The sequence below is a fragment of the Patagioenas fasciata genome, chromosome 10 (assembly GCF_037038585.1).
Source record: "Patagioenas fasciata isolate bPatFas1 chromosome 10, bPatFas1.hap1, whole genome shotgun sequence".
In the NCBI taxonomy this organism is placed as follows: Eukaryota; Metazoa; Chordata; class Aves; order Columbiformes; family Columbidae; genus Patagioenas; species Patagioenas fasciata.
The window spans coordinates 2138569-2164453 of NC_092529.1; the positions used below are offsets into that span (position 1 = coordinate 2138569).

Sequence of the window (25885 nt, forward strand, 5' to 3'; positions counted from 1 at the left end):
GGCTGGACGGGAGCTGACACGTGAATCAGGCGCACGCAGTCCCAGGTGTTTCATGCGTTGTTGCCGCATTTATTTCACCTTCCCTCTCCCTTCCCACCTGCTCTGTGGGGCTGAAATGTTTCATAGCCTGGATAGACCGTCGTTCCCCAAAGCTCCCCAGAGCATTGATGCGAAACAGGAGTCCTCCGCTATATATTTTTATTACTGTAGCCTTCAGGAAACACAGGGATGTGCTGAACAGGTTTGTTCTTTAGTTCCAGAACACAATGTGATCATGACTACAATAAGCAAGCACTCAAATGTCAAGACTTTCACAGAAAAGCTGCTGCTGCTGCTGAACAGGGGAGGTGAGTGTTTGCAGCACCGTTACCTGCCTGGCAGGGGGTGCAGGGAGACAATGAGCCCGCAGCTCGTTAAGGGCTGGGTTGTGGTGGGGAGGCAGGTGGCTGAGGAGCTGTGGGCTCAGGCAGGACGTGCTGCTTCACAGAATCACAGGATGGTTTGGGTTGGAAAAGACCTCCCCAGCTCCCCCAGTGCTCCCTCTGCCATGAGCAGGGACATCTTCACCAGCTCAGGTTGCTCAGAGCCCCGTCCAGCCTGGCCTGGGATGTCTCCAGGGATGGTTCATCCACCACCTCTCTGGGCAACCTGGGCCAGGCTCTCACCACCCTCAGGGCCAACAATTCCTTCCTCCCGTTGAGTCTGTGAGGGTGATGGGCTGCATTGCTGAGGATGAAGCTGCGCAATGAATAAAGTGGTGCTGGTGGCATCTGGGTGGAGAGGAGAGGCCTCGGGGCTGCCGTTTCTGTGTCGTTCTGGGGCGGATCAGCCATGGCCGGCTGCAAGGCAGGCAAGCTCCTGTCTGGGAGAAAATCTGGTCCTGGGCCACTTCTGTCCTTGGACAGACAGGGCTCCATCAGCGCTGGCACGCAAACCTCAGCCTGTGCTGGCAATCGTCGGCCCCAGGGGACAGATCCAGAGGGAGCTCTTGCCTTCCAAAATGCTGCTTGGAGTGGAACTGCCCGTTTCAGAACGGCCGGCAGGTTTAGCTTTGTGTCTGCTCCAGCCAGAGCGAGATCCACTGCACACGGAGAGCTTTTGCCAAGCAGATTGCTAGAAAGCCGGAGCTCTCCGCAGGCAGAGCGGTGCCAGGGCTCTGCCTGCGCCGTGTGCCACTATTGTGCTTTCTAATACCTTCTGGAGCGCAGGGGCTTTGCTGCCGGAGATTCATTTTCTTGATCTGCTGGTAAATAACTCATCACAGCTCATCTTACTTTGGCTTTAGTTCTCTTTGGGGTTGCAAATCACTGTTTCCGCACTGTATCAGCTTCCATCTCAGTGCTCTTCTGTGTGGCCTCCTCCCAAAGCCTTTGTTCAGCCTTTTCCCTGCAGGGATCACCTTCCTGCAAGGGCTGGGGGAAGAAAGAGGGGGGCACAACCTAATGAAGATGCTTCTCTTGTCCCTGCCTTCCTGACAACTGCTGGGGGGCTGCAGTGGCACGGAGCCCCATTTGGGAGGTTTAGATTGGATATTAGGAAACAAATTCTTCCCAGAAAGGGCTGTGGGGCATTGGACCAGGCTGCCCAGGGCAGTGCTGGAGTCACCATCCCTGGAGGGTTGGACAGACGGACATGAGGTTCTCAGGGACATGGGGCAATGCCAGGGGTGGGTTAATGGTTGGACTCGATGATCTTGAGGGTTTTTTCCAAACAAATGACTCTGTGCTTTGGAAGAGAACAGGATGTGATGGCTCATTTGCACTTGGAGGGGCTTCTTTTCTTGCTGCAGGATGGCACCAGCCTGGTCTCCCTGGTGAAAACTCATTTCTGGGACAGGTTTTTCAGAGGGGTTGTTGGGCCAAACTTAATAAACCGGGATAGAAAATCAGTGGTAGCCTGTTGAGCAGAAGGGGGAGGCACCAGGAGGGGGTGTGCTAATGAGCTCTCACCTGGGATGGTAGGTGAAACATAAACAATGATTAATGCTAATGCTAATGAGTTGGGTCTGGGCTTGACGCCCTGCAGAGCTGCCATCCTGATTACGCAGGTTTGTGCAAGGCGATGAGGTCTGTCAGCACAAAAGCTGGCCAAGCGTGGGGACAGCCTCCTCTAAGGGTCTAATGAAGGGATGAGCGCTGAATATGAGACGGGAACTGTGGGCGTGTGGCTCAGCACAGTCTGTCTGCCTCCCCCAGATGATCCAGTTTGTATCTTCAAGCACCAGCCTCAGCCGCCACACTCCGTGCTGAAGTTTCTGCAGGACATCTTCGCCAGCAAGGACACGGCCAGCATCTTCTACCACACGGACATGATGGTCCTGATCGACATCCTGGTGCGGCAGATCGCGGATCTCTCCCCAGGAGACAAGGTGCTCGCAGGAACCCGTGGGCACCGGGGAAGGGAGCACAGTCCCAAAGTGATGCTGTTGCCCCTGGCACCCTGAGAGGCCGGATGGTGCGGTCAAGGGTGGTGATCTGGGCTTGGCACGTTTCTGGGTGCTCACATCAACCCTGGGGGATGAGGAGGAAGCGAGGGGGTTTATCCTGCCCAGCACACAGCAGTAGAAAGGCGGCTTAGAAGAAAGATCTGCCAAGCTTCTGGTGGTCCGTGCTCTTCTGAGCAGGGACCTTTGGGGATAGGGGTAGTAGGAGGGATCTCTCTGTATCGGTATTGCAAGAAGCAGGGGATGTTTGAGAGTGGGTGAAGAGCAGCATTGGGTTGCTGTGGGAAAAATGGGAGTTTTCCATAGCTACTAATGAGCCTTAAGGAAAAGCAGATGTCTGGAGTCGCTCTGGTTGGTGGGGCAGCAGCAGCTGTTCCCGTGCTCACACTAATGGAGGCTGGCGCGCTTGTTTATCTCATTTTCAGTCCCTCACTGTGCTCTGTGTTTTGTCGCCCGGCAGCTGAGGATGGAGTACCTCTCGCTGATGCACGCCATCATCCGCTCCACGCCCTACCTGCAGCACCAGCACCGCCTGGCCGACCTGCAGGGCATCCTGCAGCGCATCCTGGGCGAGGAGGAGGAGAGCCAGCAGTGCCAGATGGACAAACTGATCATCCTGGAGATTTACAAGGAGTTCCCAGAGATCTCCCCCGGTACCAGCTAACCACCCCTCGGCTTGGACTGGAGTTGGAACCACTTGGATCGACGACGTCTCTTGTTGACACTTTCTCCCCATCCCTTTCCCGTACAGCTCATACCTTGTACCCCTGAGGTTGGGACGATGTTCACCGGCCCTTTAGAGACGCCAGCAGCAGGAAGGGCATGGGGTGTCCCCGGGGCCTGGTGCTCGGGGACAGGCGGAACGGGCTGGGCGCTGGCGCGTGGTTTGTCTGCAGGACTCGGGCAGGAGGTGTTTAGGCAGCCGGTGTTCGCGGGAAGGGCAGAGAGCGGCGAGGGGCTTCAACAGCCGAGGTGGGGCGTGTTCGGCTGCGCTGGTGTCCCGAGGTCCCCAAGCAAAAGGCGTTTGGCTTAGAGTGTCACTTCTTCTCCATATGCATCTCTTCTCCCTGCAGTGACCAAGTGGAGTCCGCTGGTTCTTGGAAGAAGCTTTCGTAACATCTGTTTTGTTTGCTGCTGCTAGTGCCAATGTGCTGCGGCCCTGCCACGGGGAGGCAGCTCGCTCGCTGTCCAACGCCTTGTCTGGTGAGCCCGTCGCTCCCTCCTGGCCCTCAGCTTTGCCTCTGGGCAGCAGCCCACCCAGGCTCATAGAGGTCTTACCCCAGCAGCTGCTTTCTTTCAATCCGCTTTCTCTAGTGACGTTGAAATCTGAATTTCTCGCACACTGTGGCAGCCTAGAAGCAGCGACCACACGGGCGATGCTGCCCTTGGTGAGCCTTTGGCCCGGACACGGCGCAAAGACGCGTCCTGCCAAGTGACAGCTGCCACTTGCCGCCTGTGGCAGCGTTGCCGGGGCTGTGCGCGGGCAGGCGCGCTCTGTTCGTCAAGCGTGTGCATTTCTTGCCTTGAGCTTCGTAGCAGCTCTGCCTGGCTGCCCTCCCTCCCCACGTGGCAGCGCGAGCCTGGTGTCCAGTAGCTGTTTGTGACTCTGCACGAGCGCGGGGAACCCTTGCTTATGTTTTCTGTAGGTTTCTAGCACACGGGATTAACCTGTTTCCCTGTTACAGATAGTCACACGCACTAACGTGGGTCTCTTAGATATTTCTGTGTGCGGTCTGGTCACTCCCTGTCTCCAGCTCTTCCTTTGTAGTATCTAGTGTAGGAGCTATTGGAAAGTTGAACTGGAAATACTGGGCGTTGTATTTTTTTAACTTCTTTTTAGCTTGAGGTGATGGCAGGAGCTCTGCCCTGCAGGCCTGGCCTCTGGGCCGAGCAGTGGTGCTCAGGAACGGAGAGGGTTGGCCTGGCAGCCAAGGGGGGAAGGACCCCCCGATTTCAGCCTGGGAACACCCAAAGCTTCATAACCACCCTCGTAGAGAAACCTATTTTTCCCCTGTAAAAAAATGTATGAATGTCCAAAGGCATCCTGTATTTTCTTAAACACTTAAGTGTAACACGCAGAGGAATAAAAATGTCTTAAACTGGACTTCTGTGAACATAGCCCTGCTTGCCCCATCCTGTTATGGGTGAGCCATGCTGTGGGGGGACTGAAGGGGGTAGGGATGGTGTGGGTGCCATCTGCCCACAGAGGAAACGGGAGCTGACCCCCACGGGTGCTGCTTTTGGGGTGTGGGTGGTGGGAGGGCAGTGGGGAAGCTGTTCTCTGCTCCTGGCTGAGAGTCGAGGTGTAAACGCCTGGCACAGGCTGCGCGCCCCCCACATCTGGGGGGTGCATCAAGCACTGCTGCCTGCAGAAATGGAGCCAGGGCTGCGTCCCAGCTCCTGATGCTATGGCTGGTGTCTCCCAAGGGCCTGTGGCCCTGCGGTGTGTCTCGCTGAACACTGTGGGGGAAATCATGGTATGCGGAGGCTGACAGCACTCAGGATGGTCGCTTCCCTTGCTCTGTGTAGTGAATGGTTACGTGATCCCTGGAGCCAGCCTTGGCTGCCATAGGAGAGGAGCCTCTGTCAGCATCCCTGAGCCATCGCTGTCCCTGGGGGCTGCTCACCCCGTGTCCCAGCTACACAGCGAGCGTCACCCAATCTGCATCACTACTGTGCTGGGGAAGGGGCTGGAGCACAAGTGTGATGGGAGCAGCTGAGGGACCTGGGGGGTTCAGCTGGAGAACAGGAGCTGAGGGGAGACCTTCTGATCTCTGAACTGCCTGAAAGGAGCTTGGAGCCAGGGGGGTCGGGCTCTGCTCCCCAGGAACAAGCGCCAGGAGCAGAGGAAACGGCCTCAAGTCGCACCAGGGGAGGTTGAGGTTGGATTTAGGAACAATTTCTTCCCTAAAGGGCTGTGGGGCATTGGACCAGGCTGCCCAGGGCAGTGCTGGAGTCACCATCCCTGGAGGGTTGGACAGATGGACATGAGGTTCTCAGGACATGGGGCAGTGCCAGGCGTGGGTTAACTCTTGGTCTTTTCCAACCAAAATGATCCTGTGATTCTGTGCTGTCGCAGCAGCCAGGGCTGGGGGGGCAGATGGGACAGGCACCCATGCGGGGTCCCGGGGGGTCCCTGCACCCACTGCCTGGGAAAAGCCTCTGCACATCGCAGGGAATCAACCCACTGTGTGTAAACCCCTCAACCCCAAGGCTGCCCAGCAATTCCTGCTCCGTGCACGGGTGAGAGGCACAGATAACATGATTGTGTTGAGTTCGCCATAACATGGCTCTATTGCCGTGGTATCTCCTCTATCAGTGCGTGTTATCAGTGCAGCAATGAGGGGTGTTGGGGGGCTGGCGCGGGGGGAGCGATGTGCTGCCTGTGACCTGCGCCTCTGCTTTATTGTCTGGAATGACTGAGTTACCACTATTTTGTGGCAGTAATACCTTGATGATTTTCTCCTCCTCCTCTGAGCTATCAGCTGGGTAATTAGAAAGAATAAACTTGAAAGCCTTCATAATTTTTAAAAGCATCGCCTCTCTCCTGATTGGGTTTCTTGACTGCAAATCCCCATTTTGAGAAGGTGTGATGTATAATCCAGTGGCCCTTCATTAGATAAGGTTTTCTGGGTGAGAGTTGTGTGGGGCTGGGGCTGCTGTGATGGTACCAGGAGGGCTCAGGCTGGGGAGAACATAAACACCCCCAGGGCACGGCCGGCATGGTGCTGGTGCTGGACCAGCCAAGCTGGAGGTGTTTTGTGGTGGCTGAGAAGTCAATCACAGCAGGTTCCTGACGTTCGGGAATCCTACAGAGTCTGTAAATTAACACTGCAGCTTCCCTGGAGGCTTGGAAATCCACCCCCAGCAGGTGAGAGCCCTCAGCGTCGTGTGAGCACCAGGGGAGCGTCTCGCCAGCATGTGCGGAGCTGCACTGGGAGCCGACTGCGATCATAGAATCATGGAACAGTTTGGGTTGGAAAGGACCTTCAAAGCTCATCCAGCCCAACCGCTGCCATGAGAAGGACACAGAATCAGAGAATGATTGTGGTTGGAAGAGACCCTCAACATCACCAAGTCCAATTGTAACCCAACCCTGGCGCTGCCCCATGTCCCTGAGAACCTCATCTCCGTCTGTCCAACCCTCCAGGGATGGTGACTCCAGCACTGCCCTGGGCAGCCTGGTCCAATGCCCCACAGCCCTTTGGGGAAGAAATTGTTCCCCAGATCCAACCTCAACCTCCACTGGTGCAACTTGAGGCCGTTTCCTCTGCTCCTGGCGCTTGTTCCTGGGGAGCAGAGCCCGACCCCCCTGGCTCCAAGCTCCTTTCAGGCAGTTCAGAGATCAGAAGGTCTCCCCTCAGCTCCTGTTCTCCAGCTGAACCCCCAGGTCCCTCAGCCGCTCCCATCACACTTGTGCTCCAGCGCCTTCCCCAGCTCCGTTCCCTTCTCTCAACTCGCTCCAGCACCTCAATGGAGCGAGTCCCTCACACTGCCCGTTACCCTGTCCCACTCTGCACGGAGGGCCCCGCCAGCGCCCCGGGTCAGCAGCGCCAGAGCGGCCGGTGGGTCCTGCCCTCCCTCAAGATGGCGGCCGGGGGCGGCCGGGCGGGGGCGGGGCGGGGCGGGGCGGCGGGAGCCATGTTGGGGCTGCGGGAGGAGCCGCCGCCGCCACCTCCGGCCCCAGCAGCAGCAGCAGCGGCGGCAGCGGCGGCGCAGCAGCGGGGCGGGGGCGGCCATCGCCGCCGCGGGGCGGGGGCGGTGCCGAGCCCAGCCGCCGTGCGCCCGGCCCGGGCGGCTGCCGCCGAGGCACCATGGCGGCGGAGGAGCCGGTGGCCGCCCCGAGCCGCCGCCGCTGCAGCCGGCACCGGGAGCCGCCTCCGCTGCTGCTGCTGCCGCTGCTGCTGCTCCCTTTGTTCCCCCCCGGGCTGGGCGCCGCCGCTCCGCCGGGCTGGGCTCCGCCGGCCCGCGGGGGCTGCCCCGCCGCCGTGCCGTGCCGGGCGCTGCCGGTGCCCCCGCGGCCGCCCGCCCTGCGCCGCCGCTCCCCGGCGCGCTGCCCGCCCTGCGCCGCCCCGCCGCGCCCGCTGCCCTGCCCGGCTCCAGCCCCGGGCCGGCGGGGCCGGCGCGCAGCCCCCAACCGGCACCCGCTGTTCCCGCAGTACAACTACCAGGCGGAGGTGGCGGAGAACCAGCCGGCGGGGACAGTGGTGGCGGCGGTGGCGGCCCAGGACCCCGACGGGGGCGAGGCGGGGCGGCTGGTGTACTCCATGGACGCGCTCATGAACAGCCGCTCCCGGGAGCTCTTCAGCATCGACCCGCGGGCCGGGCTCATCACCACCACCGAGGCTCTGGACCGGGAGAGCATGGACCTGCACTACTTCCGCGTGACGGCCACCGACCACGGCGTGCCCCGGCTCTCCGCCACCACCATGGTGGCCATCGCCGTGGCCGACCGCAACGACCACGACCCCGTCTTCGAGCAGGGCGAGTACCGGGAGACCATCCGGGAGAATGTGGAGGAGGGGTACCCCATCCTGCAGCTGCGGGCCACCGACGTCGACTCCCCACCCAACGCCAACATCCGCTACCGCTTCGTCAACGAGCGGGCTGCCCACGCCGTCTTCGAGATCGACCCGCGCTCCGGCCTTATCACCACCAGCGGGCCCGTGGACAGGGAGAAGATGGAGAGATACTCCTTGGTGGTGGAGGCTGATGACCAGGGGAGGGAACCGGGGCCCCGCTCTGCCACGGTCAAGGTCTACATCACGGTCCTGGATGAGAACGACAACACCCCCCAGTTCAGCGAGAAGCGCTACATCGTGCAGGTGAGGGAGGACATACGGCCGCACACCGAGATCCTGCGCGTCACCGCTACGGACCTGGACAAGGACAACAATGCGCTGGTCCACTACAACATCATCAGCGGGAACAGCCGGGGCCAGTTCTCTATTGACAGCGTCACCGGGGAGATACAGGTGGTGGCCCCGCTGGATTTTGAGGTGGAGCGGGAGTACGCCCTGAGGATCCGGGCTCAGGATGCGGGGCGCCCTCCCCTCTCCAATAACACCGGCATGGCCAGCATCCAGGTGGTGGACATCAATGACCACGCTCCCATCTTTGTCAGCACCCCTTTCCAAATCTCTGTTCTGGAGAACGCTCCCCTCGGCCACTCCGTCATCCACATCCAGGCCGTGGACGCGGACTACGGCGAGAACTCGCGCCTGGAGTACAAACTGACGGGGATCTCGGCTGATACGCCCTTCGTGGTGAACAGCGCCACGGGGTGGATCACGGTCAGTGGGCCCTTGGACCGAGAGTCGGTTGAGCACTATTTTTTTGGGGTGGAGGCTCGGGACCATGGTTCTCCATCTCTATCTGCCTCTGCCAGCGTCACCATTACTGTCATGGATGTCAACGACAACCGCCCGGAGTTCACCCAGAAGGAGTACTTCATCCGCCTGAACGAGGATGCAGCCGTGGGGACCAGCGTCCTCAGTGTCACAGCCATCGACCGGGACGTGAACAGTGCCATCACCTACCAGATCACGGGAGGCAACACGCGGAACCGCTTCGCCATCAGCACGCAAGGCGGGATGGGGCTCATCACTCTGTCTCTGCCGCTGGACTACAAGCAGGAGCGACGCTACGTGCTCACGGTGACGGCCTCCGACCGCACCCTGCGTGACAACTGCCACGTTCACATCAACATCACTGATGCCAACACGCACCGGCCCGTGTTCCAGAGCGCCCACTACTCTGTGAGCATCAACGAGGACCGTCCCGTGGGCAGCACGGTGGTGGTGATCAGCGCCACAGATGATGACGTGGGGGAAAACGCCCGAATCACATACTACCTAGAAGATAACGTCCCTCAGTTTCGCATCGATCCGGACTCCGGGGCCATCACTCTCCAGGCGGAACTGGACTATGAGGACCAGGTCACCTACACGTTGGCTATCACTGCCAAGGATAACGGGATCCCCCAGAAAGCGGACACCACCTATGTTGAAATCATGGTCAATGATGTTAACGACAACGCCCCCCAATTCGTCAGCCCTCATTACCAGGGCATGATCTCCGAGGACGCGCCCCCCTTCACCAGCGTGCTCCAGATCTCCGCCACCGACCGGGATGCCCACACCAACGGGCGAGTGCAGTACACCTTCCAGAACGGGGAGGATGGGGACGGGGACTTCACCATCGAGCCCACCTCGGGGATCATTCGCACCGTCCGCAGGCTGGACCGTGAGAATGTCCCTGTGTACGAGCTGACCGCGTACGCTGTGGACAGGGGCATCCCTCCTCAGCGAACTCCTGTCCACATCCAGGTCACCATTCAGGATGTGAACGATAACGCCCCTGTCTTCCCTGCTGAAGAGTTTGAGGTCTTGGTAAAGGAGAACAGCATCGTGGGGTCTGTTGTGGCCCAAATCACGGCTGTCGACCCGGATGAGGGACCCAACGCCCAGATCATGTACCAAATTGTGGAAGGCAACATCCCCGAGATATTCCAGATGGACATCTTTTCTGGGGAGCTCACAGCATTGATAGACCTGGATTATGAGACAAAACCCGAGTACGTGATTGTAGTGCAAGCCACCTCTGCCCCGCTGGTCAGCAGAGCCACGGTCCACATCAAACTCATTGACCAGAATGACAACAGCCCCGTTCTCAAGAATTTCCAGATCCTGTTCAATAACTACGTGTCCAATAAGTCCAACACCTTCCCCTCAGGGGTCATAGGGAAGGTCCCAGCTTATGACCCAGATGTGTCTGACCGCCTCTTCTACACCTTTGAGCGGGGAAATGAACTGCACTTGTTGATTGTAAATCAATCGAGCGGGGAGCTGAGGCTGAGCCGTAAGCTGGACAACAACCGTCCACTCGTGGCCTCCATGCTGGTGACCGTCACAGGTAGGGTGTGAAGATCGTTCAATCATTAAACCTTTGGTACAGTTCCTTGGGGGGGCTCTGTGTGGTCCTCCCCGGGGAGCTCCTTCTGCATCAGGCTGGCGAGTTGGGGAATGGCAGCAAGATTTGGACTGGGAGTCCCGGTCAGGGAATACTGGGGGGACTGGGAAGGGTGGCAGTGGGGGCACGCTGTGTGAGGGGGCTGGGGCCAGGGGTGGTCTGCGAGAACAAAGCGTCGTTACTCAGCGCTGAGGATGGCTTGTAGCTGCTGGTGAGACACCTTCGGAGGTGCTGTCACCAGCGAGGCTGTGACATGTGCTGGAGGGTGCTGGCTGGGCCAGCAGCCAGTTCCTGGGGTGGCCAAGCTGCTGGCCCAGGGGGGCCACGCTGCTTTGCTCACAAGCCCAGGCGGCTCTTCTCCCCGCTGGGACCGAGCGCTTCCCGGCTGCGCTCGCAGGAGGGATTGAACTCGGCGCAGAGGGAGTCCCCTTAAAAATACCGATCTGCTGGTAGCACACGGTTCTGTCCGGATCCAGGCTGTGGCACCCAGCAACGCCTGCGCTTTCTGGTGTGACTTCTGAAGCCTGGTACCACCTTTCTGCAGCCAGCTTAGTGTTGCAAGGGACAGCTGTGACAAACCTCAGAGCTTAAAACTCTCACATTGCGTCTTATTGGAATATCCAAATGCGGATGTGAGTGGTAGCTGCTGGGGTGGCTTTGGGGAGTGTTGGGGTCCCCTCCAGCCAGGCTGAGGGCAGGGCAAAGAGGGACCTGTGAGCAAGCGGGGTTTGGACCTGGAGCTCCCGACCGCCCGGGCTTTGCCTTCACCATCGGCCTTTCTTTGCTGGCGGATGCGTGATGTGAAATGGAGGCACCCGTCCATCACTGAGCGAGGAGCGGCTGGGGGAGGGAGGGCAAGCGCCCTCTTCGGAGGGGCCAAATGCCAAATTACCGAGAGCGCCTGGGGAGCCGTACGTTAAATCGTGATGCTCCCCCGTCCCTTGGCTACCAGCTGTCCTCCCCTTTTTACCCCTTCACTCTCTATCCGGCTCATTCAGCAAGGGGAGGGTTTCTTTCAAGAGATGGAGCGAGGGCTTTAAGACGAGACCCGTTCAAAGCGTGTGGCCAGCACCAGCCCGTCGGTGGATCTGGGGCTCCTTGGGGGTTAATTGTACCCGTGGGGCTGGCTCGGAGCGGGTGCAGGTGCACACATGCCCATCGCTGGAGATGTGGGGGGCGGTTTTGACCTTTCCAGCTTCTGCCCCGGTGTGTCTGTGCAAGCCCTGCCTCCTCGCACACTTAACCCTGCACAAAGGCAGGAGACAATCGCATCCCAGGTCCTGCATCCAGCCGCCTCGCAGCAAGGGGGCCCTTGCAATTAGAATGTCTTCATCTTCCAGGGGGAAGACGGGGAGATGCGCTCGTGGAGGAGATGGAAGGAGAAGAGGGAGAAACAGGCCTTTTGTTGGCTTTGGATGCTGGCTGTGGCGGTCTGGTTGGGTTTTTCTGCCTGTATTGTTCGAGGCCCCGCCAGCCCCGTGCTGTCGCTGTGAGCAGGGGGAGGGAGGTTTGCAGGGCTGGCAGACAGGACGTTTTCACGGCTGCATTGTTTGCCTGGGCTCAACACAGCGCCCGGAGCACCTTCCTCCTGGGGAAGGCAACAACGGCACCCGGGTGGGCGCCCCAAGGAGGGAGCAGCTTCCCTGCCCACCTGCCGGCTTTGTGGTCCCTTTGTGGGAGGTTGAATCACAGGGCAAGAGGCCCTTCTGTTAGCTTAGCCCCTTGGAGGAGGCAGGGGAGACTTGGGCTGTCACAAACCAGCTCCTCACAAACGTGTGGGCCCCTCTAGCTGCTAAAAACTGCTCTTGGCCGCTGATGATGCCGGACAGTGGGCGGTGGGGCTGTGTCGGTGGCTGGCAGCACAGTGTGAGGTCGGGGCATTGTAGGAAGCTGACGTCATGTTGACTTCAAACCATTGCAGACTGGTTTCACCAGGCCAGGCTGGTGGCAGGGGCAGAGGCTCAGCTGTGGCCGCTCTGCCGCCCCTGTTCCCCTGCAGCCCAGGGCTTGCCCGGCTGACGGGATCTGTGTGGCCACCTAAAATCCCAGCCTGGCAGGGAATGCCCCCCCCCCCAAGCACCTTTGTCTTGACTCCTGCATCTGAACACATCAGAGCTATGTTCTCAAGCCAGGTAAGGGTCCCAGGGCTGCCCTGGCCCGTCACAACTCGCATGTCCCTCTTCTCTTAAGGAGCCCGATCTCAGGAGCTTCCTCTCCTGTTGGGTCTGTCACAGGTGGAAGTGCTGACCATAGAGTTAGGGTGGGAGTCTTCTTGGTTATTATATTTTAGGCCCTGTCTTTAGAGCTACTGAGAGAGTGACGTTCATACTATGTGGTGGGTGAGGGGAGTCTGATTTACTTCTGAGGTCTCTTAATAGGTTAAGTATCATCAGAATCTTGAGAGGTCTGCCAAAGCCCTTCAGAAGTGGTGAGGAACGTTCACCTTACCCATACGTGTCTCCTCCTTCCCTGGCTGCTCCATCTGGAGGTGTTTCACCACCCTCTGTCCCCACAGCACCTCACCAGCCTGGGGTGGCTGCTCAGGGTGTTGCGGTCAGACCGGTGGCTTTTGCTCTCTCGGATGTTGGCTCTGCTGCTCAGAAGGTGATGGTGGTGATGCACTGATTCCTGAGCTCCCGGTCCCCCCAGGTGAGGGATAGACCTGTGTCAGCGAGGCCGTTTGAGCTGAGCTGACTTCTTCCTGATCCCCGGAGCTCCTGGGGAGGCTGAAGACAAAGTGTTTGCTGTAGGGGAAGGGGCTCTGGGGTGGCAGCGTTGGCTGGAGCCCGTGCCTCGTGCTGCACGGCGGGTGGGCCGGGGTGCTGCCCAGGGATCCAGAGGGGGAACAGACCAGGAACCCTTGGGCAGTGGTTGGCAGCCCTGCTCACCCCATGAGGTTTCCAGCACAGGCCTGGAGCTCCAGTCCCAGGCTGACAACACAGCCCCCCAGGAGGAATCTGCTGCCCATCCCACTCTCTGCACTGAACTCTTCCTTCTGTAGCTTTGCTGCTTTTGAAGCTGGTAGTTGTCAGTCTCAGAAGTGCTAACACGATGACCCAGTGCTAGGTTAGAGCCCCTCATGTCCCCTCTCTCTGCTCCTTTCCCTGTAGGCATGTTTCCAGGGCTCTCCGTTCTGCTGAATGAATATTCACCAGGCACCAGCTCTCCAGCCACAGGATTTAATCAGAAAGGCTGAGCATTCGTGATTAAAATGCCTCCCATGGGGGTCAGTGCCTCCAGCCAGCTTTGAGCTTTCTTTTGGTAGCGTTTTTTTTCTCCTCCCCCATTTGCAGCAGGTCATTCTCTTAACCATCTGCTTCCCCTTGCACAGAGTGGAGCGGGAGGCAGCCCTGGGCGTGATGCTGGGGTGGAATGATGTGTAATGGGGCCAGGGCTGGCCCCCCATTGCTGTGGGGAACCAGGCAAGGGGCATTTGTGCTTCCCTGCGGTGGGCTGGGCAATGCCACAGGCGTTGGGCACCCTGCCCTGTGTAGATGAGGTTCTTAGGGATGTGGTTTAGTGCAGGGGTTGGGTTAATGCCCGGACTCGATGATCTTGAGGGGCTCTTCCAACCTAAATGATTTTGTGATTCTTCCTCAGAGGCATCGCTGGACTCGGCCCTGCCCCAGGACTCGGCGTCGCATCAGCCAAGGCTTTCTAATAGCCATAAATCAGGCAGATGTCTGCCTGCCTGCGGCTGGACACTGAGCAGCCCTCAGGGAGAGCAAGAGCTGTCCCCGCGGTCACAGCTGCTTCTGGGTGAACCAGAGGAGGGAGGAGAGCTGGAGGCAGCCGGGCGCCAACCCAGCTGATGCTTAGAGGCAAACCACAAGCAGGGGACAAAAGGAAGGGAGAGGGAGCGGGGACATGGTGTGGCTTCCCGCTGAGAAGGGAGCTGGTGTCACAGTGGTGGCATTTTGGGGTGCTGCCCCACCAGGCGGTCCCTCGGGGAGGGATGCCGAGCTGCTGGTGGCTTGGGGAGCATCTTAGCCTACACGGCTGAGCCAAGCTTGTCGCTTTCCACTCACTCCTGCCTCCCCAGGGCTGGGTGCTCTTGCAGCCCATGAGACTAGACATGAGGAAGGGATTTTTTACCATGAGGGTGGTGAGAACCTGGCCCAGGTTGGCCAGAAAGGTGGTGGATGAACCATCCCAGGCCAGGCTGGACAGGGCTCTGAGCAACCTGAGCTGGTGAAGATGTCCCTGCTCATGGCAGCGTGAGCTGGGAAGGTCCCTTCAGCCCAGACTGTTCTGTGACTCTGTGACCCTCTTCCAGAGAGAAGGTCCCTCAGGGAATGAGCACAGGTAACAGTGCAGGTTCCTTGCGCTGAGCCCAGGCGGGTCTAAATCCTCCGATATATCCAGCTGGGTGCTGCCCAGGGCTGTTTGGTGACTGCTGCTTGTGCTGCCGTCCATGTCGGAGCAGGCAGGGTGTTACACAGAAAGGTGGTTTCTCACCTGACTTCTATGTGAGGCTGGAGCAGTTTGATTTCAGAAGAAAGCAGCCCCCCTTCCTCCAGGAAATTAGCTCCTGGGTGACTGTACCGGCCCCGCCGCTCCCCAGCCCGCTGCGAGCCTTATCTCCAGAGCACCAGCCCCAGCGTGGGAATTTGCAGGGTCTCCAGAAAGCTTTCACCTTCTGAAGAGTAGAAGAGAGGGGAAAAAAGGAAGACATTTCAATCTTTAAATCCTCCTGCGCTGCAAACTTCAAACTAGGCTAAGGGAAATCAAAAGGCTTTGCGGCGCGGCAGTGATGGGAAGAGTAAAGGCAGCTTTGCAGGTGGGGGCTGGCGAGCTGGCATTTACACCGTGGTCCCCGCCGGGGCTGGGTGGGTGCTGGGAAGCCTGCGGTCCCTCTGCCACTTCGCACTGGCTTGCAGGAGGTGAAACAGTGCCAAGCTGGTCTGGCTGGGTTTACCAGGCTTGTTTCACATGTGACCGTGGCATGGGGTGGCCAGGGCTGCCTGGTGGCAGTGGTCTGGTCCGTTAGTCTGTCCTCTGTGTCCTGGTAGCAGCGCTCGTTTGAGCAGCTGCCCGGGTTGCATCTGTGCGCGGGAGATGTGCCACGCACTTATATCCGTTAGGACAAGGGGTGATGGTTTTAAACTAAAGGAGGGAGATTCAGGCTGGACATGAGGAAGAAATTGTTGGCCCTGAGGGTGGTGAGAGCCTGGCCCAGGTTGGCCAGAGAGGTGGTGGATGAACCGTCCCTGGAGACATCCCAGGCCAGGCTGGACGGGGCTCTGAGCAACCTGAGCTGGTGAAGATGTCCCTGCTCATGGCAGGGGTGGCACTGGATGAGCGAGGGGGTCACGGGCAGGATGCTTTGTGGGATACCTCCCGGCAAAGCCAGCTCCCATCCTGGCCGGTAATTCCTGATGTGCAGCAGGGTATGACCCTCCAAGGTAGCGGGATCTGTTGGGTTTCTGGGAGCTGTGTCGGTGGGGCGAGGCAGGTACCCCAAATTGTGCAGCTGCTGTGGTGGGGGCTGCGGTGAGGGCTGTGGCATTGCCTGTCTGTGCTGGTGCTTTGCTGCCTGCGCTGCCCACACGTGAGTGTGCCCAGCATGGGGGCGAGATGCTGCTGATGGGCACGGTGCTGGGGGAGGGCAGGTGGGCACGCTCCTGGGTTGGTGCCTGGGAGGTGGCTCGCATGGTGCAGGGTCCCAAGGGGAGGGAGTTTTGTTTCCAAGGAAAACAAAGATTCAAGCGAATTAAACAGACCGGAGATGGGCCGAGGGAGGAAGAGCTGCGGAGCAGATGGTGAGAAGGGGGGAAGCAAGGAGACTGGCACAAAGGCCTTGGAGAGTGTGGAGGAGAGGAAGGAGGCGGCAGGAGGAGAGCGCAGGAAAAGGCAGCATGGGGGGGCAGACAGGGCACAGCGGGGAAGCAAACCCCCCCGGGCCCTGCCTCCCGTGTTTGCCCAACCTCCTGCTGGGACTGCCTTCTGCCCGCTTCTCACCAGCATCTTTGTTCTTGAGAGCTCACTTTGCTGCCAAGAATCAGGATGAGGGGGAAACCCGGGAGTTATCTCAATGGAGAGTGTGATGGGAGGGAGAAGGTGCAGCCGCACCAACCGCTCCCCCCAGCCCAGGTGCACCTTCTGTCCCCCCGGGATGTGGGTCCAAGCTTTCTTAGCTAAGGACTGGGGCCTTTTGGGGGTCACTCTGGGGTGCAGGGCGGTGCCCTGGGGTGGGAGGGAGGACACCCTCCAGGCAGCAGGCAAAGCCCTGTAGCATGTCCCCATTCCTTCCCACAGACGGGATCCACAGCGTGACGGCTCAGTGCGTCCTGCGGGTCATCATCATCACGGAGGAGATGTTGGCCAACAGCATCACGGTGCGGCTGGAGAACATGTGGCAGGAGCGGTTCCTCTCCCCGCTGCTGGCCGCCTTCCTGGAAGGGGTGGCCACCGTGCTCGCGACACCCAAGGAGGACATCTTCATCTTCAACATCCAGAACGACACGGACGTGGGCGGCGCGGTGCTCAACGTCAGCTTCTCGGCCCTGGCGCCGCGGGGCGGACGCTACTTCAGCTCGGAGGAGCTGCAGGAGCAGCTGTACATGAAGCGCATGGCGCTGACGGGCGCCTCCATGCTGGAGGTGCTGCCCTTCGACGACAATGTCTGCCTGCGCGAGCCCTGCCAGAACTACATGAAGTGCATCTCCGTCCTCAAGTTTGACAGCTCAGCCCCCTTCATCGCCTCCCCCTCCACCCTCTTTCGGCCCATCCACCCCATCACCGGCCTGCGGTGCCGCTGCCCGCAGGGCTTCACCGGGGACTACTGCGAAACGGAGATCAACCTCTGCTACTCCAACCCCTGCCTGAATGGCGGGATCTGCACCCGCAAAGAGGGGGGATACACCTGTGTTTGCCGCCAGCATTTCAGTGGTGAGTGCCCGGGGCTGTGCGGGACACAGGCGAGCGGGTCTCTTGATGTTGCTGTCACCGTGGCGGGGTGCTCTTCCCGGCGGGGTGGCGGGGCGGCGGGTGTCGGAGCCCCTGTTTGCCTGTGGCGATTGGGCTGTACTCCCAGCTCTCTGTGTTTCCATGGCGCTGGATGTGCAGGGCTGAGGTTGCCATAGAAATCTGTCTTGTAGGGATGTGGCTTGGAGGGGACTCTGGCCAGCACCTCCCAGCCTTTTTCACAGAGCAGGTGGACCAAGCTGGGCCCCGGGGGCACAGGAGGCTCAGCAGCCCCATGCCTGGGGGGTGATGGGCTCTGGGGCCGTGGGAGGTGCTGGTTTCAGCCTGTGCCAGTGTCCAGCCGCTCTGGCAGAGATGTGGAGCACACGCTGGCCCCACGTGCGGTGGGTGAGCTGCTGCCCACCCAAAACAGAAGGGGAGGCTGGGCCCAGCTGCCGCACCAGGCAGGATCTGCTTGTAGCTGTGAGGGGATCCCTATACTAGCCAGTGTCTTGTTGCCACAAGTCACCAAGAGTCTGTAGACTTGCCACTGGCAACCTGGGGCTGAGGGAAGGTGGCCTGTGGCTACTGGGGAAGGAGCCCTTGTCCTCCCTGCCGGAGGCTGGCAGCAGATGGCTGCCTGGGAGCCGCTCTCCTGCTGGTGACTCCTGGGGAGATAAGCGGAGTCAGTGGTAATTAACCCCCAGCGTTTGAAGCGTGAACAGCCATTAACAGAAGGGTTAATGAGCTCGTTTCCCTGTCTCCTCATCCCCCTTGCACACCATGGAGTCAGTAATGGGAGCAGGGCCCGGGGCACAGGGCTGCAGCTGAGCAGGTCCCTGCATGGACAGCAGGGGACAAGGGCCTGGGGCATCCCTGTCACCAACACCAGCAAAGTGCAAGGATGTTTGGTGTCCCTCATCTGGGTGGTTTCCATGTGGCTTTGGCTGCTCTGTCAGAGCCTGTGTACAGGGTGAGGAGGCTCCTGGTGCTGCGGGTGAGACTTGGGAGCGATTGTTGGGGAGCTCAGTGGCGCTGGGCTGTTCCCACACCCCGGAGCCAGGACTGCTGTGCCTGTCCCAGGCCTGTGCGGTGGCAGTGCCCGAGAAGGCCCCCTCAGCATTCCCAGGACGTCCCTGCTTTGTCCTGCCTCTCTGTCCTTAGGACTGTGCAGGCCAGCTGTGGCCTGTCCCCTCCTGTCCCATTCCTGTGCCATCTGGGTCCAAACTTTTCCCTTCAGCTGAAACTGGCATCCCATCCAGCCTGGTGGCTTGGGCTGCAGGGCCGGCAGTGGTAACTGATTTGCTGGCTCCTGTGTGGAACACGTGGGTGACACCTGGGTTGTTACATCCTTCACACGCCCCCAGCCACCTCAAACTCCTGCCCCAAACCTGGGCTCAGGTCTGCACTCCTGGAACAGGAGCGGCTGGGTGGCCCCTGCATCCATGTCCCACAGCTGGGACGTGTCCCAAGCCTCTCGTCATCTACCCATCAGAAGGGAATGGAGCTGGTAAGGGGCTGGAGCACAAGTGTGATGGGAGCGGCTGAGGGACCTGGGGGTTCAGCTGGAGAACAGGAGCTGAGGGGAGACCTTCTGATCTCTGAACTGCCTGAAAGGAGCTTGGAGCCAGGGGGGTCGGGCTCTGCTCCCCAGGAACAAGCGCCAGGAGCAGAGGAAACGGCCTCAAGTTGCACCAGGGAAGGTTGAGGTTGGATTTAGGAACAATTTCTTGCCCAAAGGGCTGTGGGGCATTGGACCAGGCTGCCCAGGGCAGCGCTGGAGTCACCATCCCTGGAGGGCTGGACAGATGGAGATGAGGTTCTCAGGGACATGGGTTAGTGCCAGGGGTGGGGTAACATTTGGACTGGATGATCTTGAGGGTCTCTTCCAACCAAAATGATTCTGTGATTCTATGATCTTGCCCCCCAGGTGAGAACTGTGAAGTGGACAGCCGCTCGGGCCGCTGCGTGCCTGGCGTGTGCCGCAATGGTGGCACCTGCACCAACAGCGCCGATGGGGGATTCCGCTGCCAGTGCCCGGCCGGTGGCTTCGAGACACCTTTCTGCGAGGTGTCCACTCGCTCCTTCCCACCGCGATCCTTCGTCATGTTCCGGGGCCTGCGCCAGCGCTTCCACCTCACCCTCGCTCTCTCGTGAGTCCTCTCCCTCCTCCGCTGGCCACCAGCACCCACTGGCTTGCCTGTCCCTGCTCTGGTGGCCCTTGTGCACCCTGGGCCTGGCCAGGGACTCGGTGGTGCTCTCCAGACCCCTGGTTACCGGCTTTGCCTTCTCCTGAGGCTGCTCGGGCACCTTTAGCCAAAGGGCTCTGCACTGGTGCGGCCTCACCTGGAGCACTGTGTGCGATTTTGGGCCCCACAGTATAAAACAACATAAAGCTACTGGAGTGTCCAGAGGAGGGTCACAAAACTGGTGAAGGGTTTGGAGGGGAAGCCGCACGAGGAGTGGCTGAAGTCGCTGGGTTTGTTCAGCCTGAAGAAGAGGAGACTGAGGGCAGAGCTCATGGGGCTGAGCTTTCTCAGCAGGGGAGCAGGAGGGGCAGGGCTGAGCTCTTCTGTCTGTGACAGTGACAGAACCCCAGGGAATGGCAGGAACATGTGCCGGGGAGGTTTAATTTGGGCATGAGGAAAAGGTTCACAGTATCACAGTATCACACAGTATCACAGTATGTTTGGGATTGGAAGGGACCTCAAAAGATCATCTAGTCCAACCCCCCTGCTGGAGCAGGAACGCCTAGGTGAGGTCGCACAGGAAGGGGTCCAGGCGGGTTTGAATGTCTCCAGGGAAGGAGACTCCACAACCTCCCTGGGCAGCCTGTTCCAGTGCTCTGTTACCCTCACTGAGAAGAAGTTCTTTCTCAAATTTAAGCGGAACCTCTTGTGTTCCAGCTTGATCCCATTGCCCCTTGTCCTATCATTGTTTGCCACTGAGAAGAGCCTGACTCCATCCTCGTGGCACTCACCCTTTATATATTTATAAACATTAATAAGGTCACCCCTCAGTCTCCTCTTCTCCAAACTAAAGAGCCCCAGCTCCCTCAGCCTTTCTTCATAAGGGAGATGCTCCACTCCCTTGATCATCTTTGTTGCCCTACGCTGGACCCTCTCCAGCAGTTCCCTGTCCTTCTTGAACTGAGGGGCCCAGAACTGGACACAATATTCCAGATGGGGTCTCACCAGGGCAGAGTAGAGGGGAAGGAGGACCTCTCTCGATCTACTGACCACCCCCTTGTAATACACCCAAGGATGCCATTGGCCTTCCTGGCCACAAGGGCACAGTACTGGCTCATGGTCATCCTGTTGTCCACCAGGACCCCCAGGTTCTTCACCCAGAGGGTGCTGGACACTGGAACAGGCTCCCCAGGGAGGTGTCACAGCCCCAGGCCTGACAGTGTTCAAGAAGCATTTGGACAACACCCTCAGATGCATGGTGTGAATTTTGGGGTTGTCCCGTGCAGGGACAGGAGTTGGACTCAGTGATCCTTGTGGGTCCCTTCCAGCTCAGGGCATTCTATGATCTGCACTGGCACGTGTCCCTTGGCATCAGCTCATCCCTTCCCCCAGAGCCTCTGCCCGTCCCTGCAGCCAGCTCTCTGCTGTCACGCCAGGCCCACCCATGCTCTCAAAACATCTGCTGGATCTTGCTCCCAGCGCCTTCCCAGCTGGGTCTGCACCTGGGGCCAGGCCTGGGTCTCCCTTGGTCCTTGTCCGTTGGTGCCACTTGAGAACAGGGGCCTCCGCTGCTCCTTGTGCACCCCCTGCCCTCCCTCTTCCTCCCTTGCCCCAGGTTCAGCACCGTGGAGCCCAGCGGCCTCCTGCTCTACAACGGGCGCCTGAACGAGAGGCACGACTTCCTGGCGGTGGAGATCATCCAGGGGCAGGTCCAGCTGAAGTACTCCACAGGTAGGCTTGGATTTGTTCTGTTGGAGCTGCGAGAAGGCTGGTGCTGAGCTGGGGGAGTGGGTGCTGCCTGGGATGGAGCCCGTGCTGAGGGAGACGGGATGGAGAGGGGTGTTGGTGAGAGTCGGTGGGTGGCACAGAGGATGGCTGTGTGTCTTGGGACCCTGCCTGGGCTCAGGAGCACAAGGGCAGCAGCGTGGGCCTGAGCACAAACCGGGATACACCCTTCTGTGAAGGGGGATAAACTGCTGGGAGGACAGGCTGAGAGAGTTGGGGTGTTCAGCTGGAGAAGAGAAGCTCCAGGGAGACCTTATTGCACCTTTCAGTGCTTAAAAGGGGCTGATAAGAAAGATGGGGACAGACTCTTGAGCAGAGCTTGTTGTGATAGGAGAAGTGGTGATGGTTTTAAACCAAAGGAGGGAGATTCAGGCTGGACATGAGGAAGAAATTGTTGGCCCTGAGGGTGGTGAGAGCCTGGCCCAGGTTGGGCAGAGAGGTGGTGGCTGAACCATCCCTGGAGACATCCCAGGCCAGGCTGGACGGGGCTCTGAGCAACCTGAGCTGGTGAAGATGTCCCTATCATGGCAGGGGGTGGCACTGCGGGAGCTTTGGACATCCCCTCAACACAAACTGTTCTGTGATTCTATGATTCTTCTGAGGTCTCCCCGTTGTCCATCCTTCCTGCCCCGAGGGCTTTCAGGAGAACTGGGGGGCTTCCCCCCATCCCGTGTTCAGTGCTCCTCTCCCCTACACCGCCTGGTGCCCATCCTGCCGCTGGTCTCCTCAGGGCAAGGACCAGCAGCGAGTGGCTGGCAAGGGGCCAGCCCTGCAGTGCCAGGGCACCCTGGCCATCAGCCTGGACAAGGGACACATCCCGGGCGACAGGCTGCCTGTCCCAGGGCTGCGATTCCTGCCTCATGGCTGCAGCAGGCAGGGGCTGGTGTGCTGACCTCTTTCTGAAGCCCCTCTCCATCCCCCCACGAGGGTTTGGTGCCTGCAGGAGGGGTGGGTGCATCCCTGGGCTGTCCGGCTGTCCTCAGCCTGTGTCATCATCCCTGTCTCCACAGGAGAGTCCAGCACGGTGGTGAGCCCCTACCTGCCGGGGGGTGTGAGCGATGGGCAGTGGCACACGCTGCAGCTCCGCTACTACAACAAGGTACCTGTGCCCCTACTGTCCCCCAAGCATGGGGCTCTGTCCCCAGGAGGTGTGAGGGAGCGGCTCTGGCTCTCCCGTGCTCTGACTCTGCCCCATGGGGGAGGCTGTGGAGGGAAGGGGGAGGTGGGTTTCCACCCTTGTGTGGGTGCAGGGGGAGATGGACCCCTAGGACCACACTTGGAGGCTGCAGGAATTCGCTCTGCGCAGTGTCCTTGTCCACGTCCCTTTCCGGCACAGCTCGCTGGGCTCAGGGATGCCCATCCTGCCTCACCCACACTCCAGCAGCTCCGCGGTGCCTGGGCCACACTCAGGCCCTTTCCTTGCAGTTGTGTGAGCCTTTGGGTGCCGTGCTCTGGGACACATGTGCTGCTAACTCTCTACGTTTGTCTTCAGCCCAAGGTCAGTGCCCTGGGAGTGGTGCAGGGCCCCTCCAAGGACAAGGTGGCCATCCTGACAGTGGATGAATGTGATGCCTCGGTGGCTCTGCAGTTTGGCAGCGAAATTGGGAACTACTCCTGTGCCGCAGAGGGTGTGCAGACCAGCTCGAAAAAGTGAGTTCTTTGGGGGCTGCCGGACACTGCTGCCCTGGGGAGAGGAGCAGGGCGCTTGGGTCCCCTGCAGAGACAACCCTTTGCATTTGGGACCTCGGCTGTGTTGCCGGTCCCCAGGGATGTCCCCTTCCCAGCCCCTCACACTGGGGAACCAGCTGGCCAGCCTGAGGTCACGGTGGCTCTTCAAGCCCTGGGCTTCTGTCCTTGTAGGTCCCTGGACCTCACAGGTCCCTTACTCCTTGGAGGGGTCCCCAACCTGCCAGAAAACTTCCCTGTCACTCACCGGGACTTTGTGGGATGCATGAGAGATCTATACATTGACAGCAAGCGCATCGACCTGGCCTCCTACATCGCCAACAACGGAACCACTGCAGGTACCAGTGCCCCTGCCCTGGGAATCGCTGCTCCTGCTCACGCAGCAGCAGTGCTGGGCTGTACCAGGGTCACGGCAGCAGAGCTGGAGCTGAGCAGCTTCCTATTAGAGAATGGGGCCTCCAAATCCCCCTAAATGAGCCAGTCCCCACTCCAGCGAATGTTCTGGGCATGTCCCCTGATCCCAAGTGCAGAGCTGGTCTGTCTGGGAGGTGCTAGGCAGTCAGTCCAGCTCCACGGCATCTTTCCCCTGGCATAGGAGCAGCAACAGACTTGCCCCTCGTCCTTGAGCAGGCAAAGCCTGTGCTGAGTGACTGAGTGCTGGGCTTGTCCCGCTGGCACGCAGGGCAGGGGCTGGCGGGCGGGGGTCCCTTTCATGGGCTGGGGAAGGTGGTGAGCAGCTCCAGGCTGATGTGGGTGATTTGCTTCCTCCAGGCTGCCATGCCAAGCACACTTTCTGCGACTCCAGTCCCTGCAAGAACGGCGGCACCTGCTCTGTCAGCTGGGGGACCTACTCTTGCCTCTGTCCTGTCGGCTTTGGGGGCAAAGACTGCCGGCACCGTGAGTGAGAGGGCACTGCTGGGCACGGGCAGCGTGGGGATGGGCAAGGCTGCGCTGGGGTTGCTGTGGGAAGCAGGGGAAGGGGTCAGAGATGAACCAGCTCTATTGTCCCTGCATCCAGTGCTCCCTGTGTAGTGCCCAAAAGGATGTGAAGCTACTGGAGAGTCCAGAGGAGAGCAGTGAAGTTGGTGAAGTGTTTGGAGGGGAAGCTGTATGAGGAGTGGCTGAAGTCCCTGGGTTTGTTCAGCCTGGAGGAGACTGAGGGCAGAGCTCATGGGGCTGCAGCTTCACCAGGGGAGCAGGAGGGGCAGGTGCCAAACTCTTTTCTCTGATGACCAGTGACAGAAACCGAGGGAATGGCAGAAGATGTGCCAGGGGAGGGTCAGTTGGACATGAGGAAAAGGTTCTTCACCCAGAGGTGCTGGACACTGGAACAGGCTCCCCAGAGAGGTGTCATGACCCCAAGCCTGACAGTGTTCAAGAAGAGACTGGACAACACCCTCAGACACGTGGGAATTTTGGGGTTGTCCTGCACAGGGACAGGAGTCAGACTCAGTGATCCTTGTGCGTCCCTTCCAACTCGGGACATTCTGTGATTCTATGATTCCACTTTCCTTTTCAGCCATGCACCATGCCCACTATTTCCAGGGCAACAGCGTCCTGACCTGGGACTTCAAGACAGACGTGAAGATCTCCATGCCGTGGTACCTGGGGCTGGCGTTTCGGACGCGCCAGCCGGACGGGGTGCTGCTGCAGGCCCATGCTGGCCAGTACACCACCCTGCTGTGCCAGGTACGACCGCGGCCGCTGCACCGAGCCCCAGGAGAGCAGCAGAACCCTGCCCTCCACGCTGGCTCCAGCCCATGCAGCGGGTGGTTGGGGGAGAGTTGTTTAGCAGGCTGGGCTCCCCTCCTCATGCTCAGAGGGAGGGTGGGCTGGAGGCAGCTGGAGTTGGTCAGGTCTTTGCTCACTGTTACTGGTTCCCTCTCTGCAGCTGGCCGGGGGGCTGCTGTCCTTCATGGTGAGCCGGGGGTCCGGGCGCAGCACCAACCTCCTCCTGGACCAGCTGCGGCTCAGCGATGGGAGGTGGCACGACCTCCAGCTGGAGCTGCGGGACGTCCGCAGCGGGAGAGACTCGCGCTACGTCATCACCCTCACCCTGGACTTTGGGGTCTACCAGGTAAGTGCTGCATGAGACCCTGGCACCAGGACAGGAGCTGCGGGGTGCTGGGCACACACAGGCCAGGCTGGGGCTGGGCTGATGCCAGTTGCCCCGTATTCCTCCCTTTCCTTCTGCAGGATACAGTGGTGGTTGGGAATGAACTGCATGGCCTAAAGGTGAAACACCTGCACGTGGGGGGAGTCCTGGGCTCTGGCGAGGTGCAGAACGGGCTGAGGGGCTGCATACAGGTGAGTCTGTTACTCTGAGCCTTCTCTTTCCAGAGAAGCTGTTACACAGGGAGGGGAAACAGGCCTGACAGCTGCTGCTGGTGTCTGTCCTGCTGGTGACACTCTCCTTCTGAGCATTTGAGGCTCCAAAGTGCCGTGGGGCAGCAGCAGGGGTGATGGGAGGCAGCTGCCCCTGAGGGTTTGTGGGGGACGGGAGGACTGGAGCCTCATGTGCGTGTCCTAGCTTCACCGTGGCTTTCTGACTCACGTTGCAGGGTGTACGCCTGGGTGACAGCGTCACTGGGATGGTGCTGCCCAAGCCCAGCCATGCCCTGCGCGTGGAGGCTGGCTGCAGCGTGCCCAGCCCCTGTGACTCCAGCCCCTGCCCGGCCAACAGCGTCTGCAAGGACGAGTGGCAGAGCTACTCCTGCGTCTGCCAGCCAGGTATGACCTGCCACCCCTCCGCTCTCTGCGCCTCTGTCCTCTCCTTCCCCCCTGTGGCTCCTTCCTGACCTGTGACCGCTCTCCTGTCCATCCCTTGGGAAAGTTGCATCCTCCTCAAACACTCCTCAGGCCCTCCTGAGCCCTCTGAATCCACCTCTGGGTGCTCTGGCACCTC

The 25885-nt window shown here is 59.9% G+C and overlaps 2 protein-coding genes across 10 annotated transcripts in view; both read left to right on the top strand.

The window, feature by feature from the left end:
* The window catches only part of NCKIPSD (NCK interacting protein with SH3 domain), a 43547-nt gene extending 39000 nt beyond the window's left edge, over nucleotides 1-4547 (top strand). For 5 of the 7 annotated variants that reach the window (XM_071812918.1, XM_071812919.1, XM_071812920.1 and 2 more), the window contains 3 exons: nucleotides 255-347; nucleotides 2196-2368; nucleotides 2904-4547. In XM_071812918.1, coding sequence (XP_071669019.1) covers nucleotides 255-347; nucleotides 2196-2368; nucleotides 2904-3107 — 470 coding nt within the window. In that variant the 3' untranslated portion in view covers nucleotides 3108-4547. The remainder of the gene's footprint in view (nucleotides 1-254; nucleotides 348-2195; nucleotides 2369-2903) is intronic. The other 2 variants (XR_011740649.1, XM_071812923.1) reach the window with 2 other exon arrangements.
* Nucleotides 4548-7242: 2695 nt separating this feature from the next.
* The window catches only part of CELSR3 (cadherin EGF LAG seven-pass G-type receptor 3), a 36536-nt gene continuing 17893 nt past the window's right edge, over nucleotides 7243-25885 (top strand). For all 3 annotated transcript variants that reach the window (XR_010652070.2, XM_065846025.2, XM_065846026.2), the window contains exons 1-12: nucleotides 7243-10357; nucleotides 16673-17305; nucleotides 19251-19473; nucleotides 21125-21240; nucleotides 22305-22393; nucleotides 22787-22944; nucleotides 23155-23318; nucleotides 23752-23877; nucleotides 24500-24669; nucleotides 24872-25057; nucleotides 25177-25287; nucleotides 25542-25710. Coding sequence is in view for 2 of the 3 variants with exons in the window: in XM_065846025.2 (XP_065702097.1) it covers nucleotides 7258-10357; nucleotides 16673-17305; nucleotides 19251-19473; nucleotides 21125-21240; nucleotides 22305-22393; nucleotides 22787-22944; nucleotides 23155-23318; nucleotides 23752-23877; nucleotides 24500-24669; nucleotides 24872-25057; nucleotides 25177-25287; nucleotides 25542-25710 (5245 nt within the window). In the remaining variant the exon portion in view is untranslated. The remainder of the gene's footprint in view (nucleotides 10358-16672; nucleotides 17306-19250; nucleotides 19474-21124; nucleotides 21241-22304; nucleotides 22394-22786; nucleotides 22945-23154; nucleotides 23319-23751; nucleotides 23878-24499; nucleotides 24670-24871; nucleotides 25058-25176; nucleotides 25288-25541; nucleotides 25711-25885) is intronic.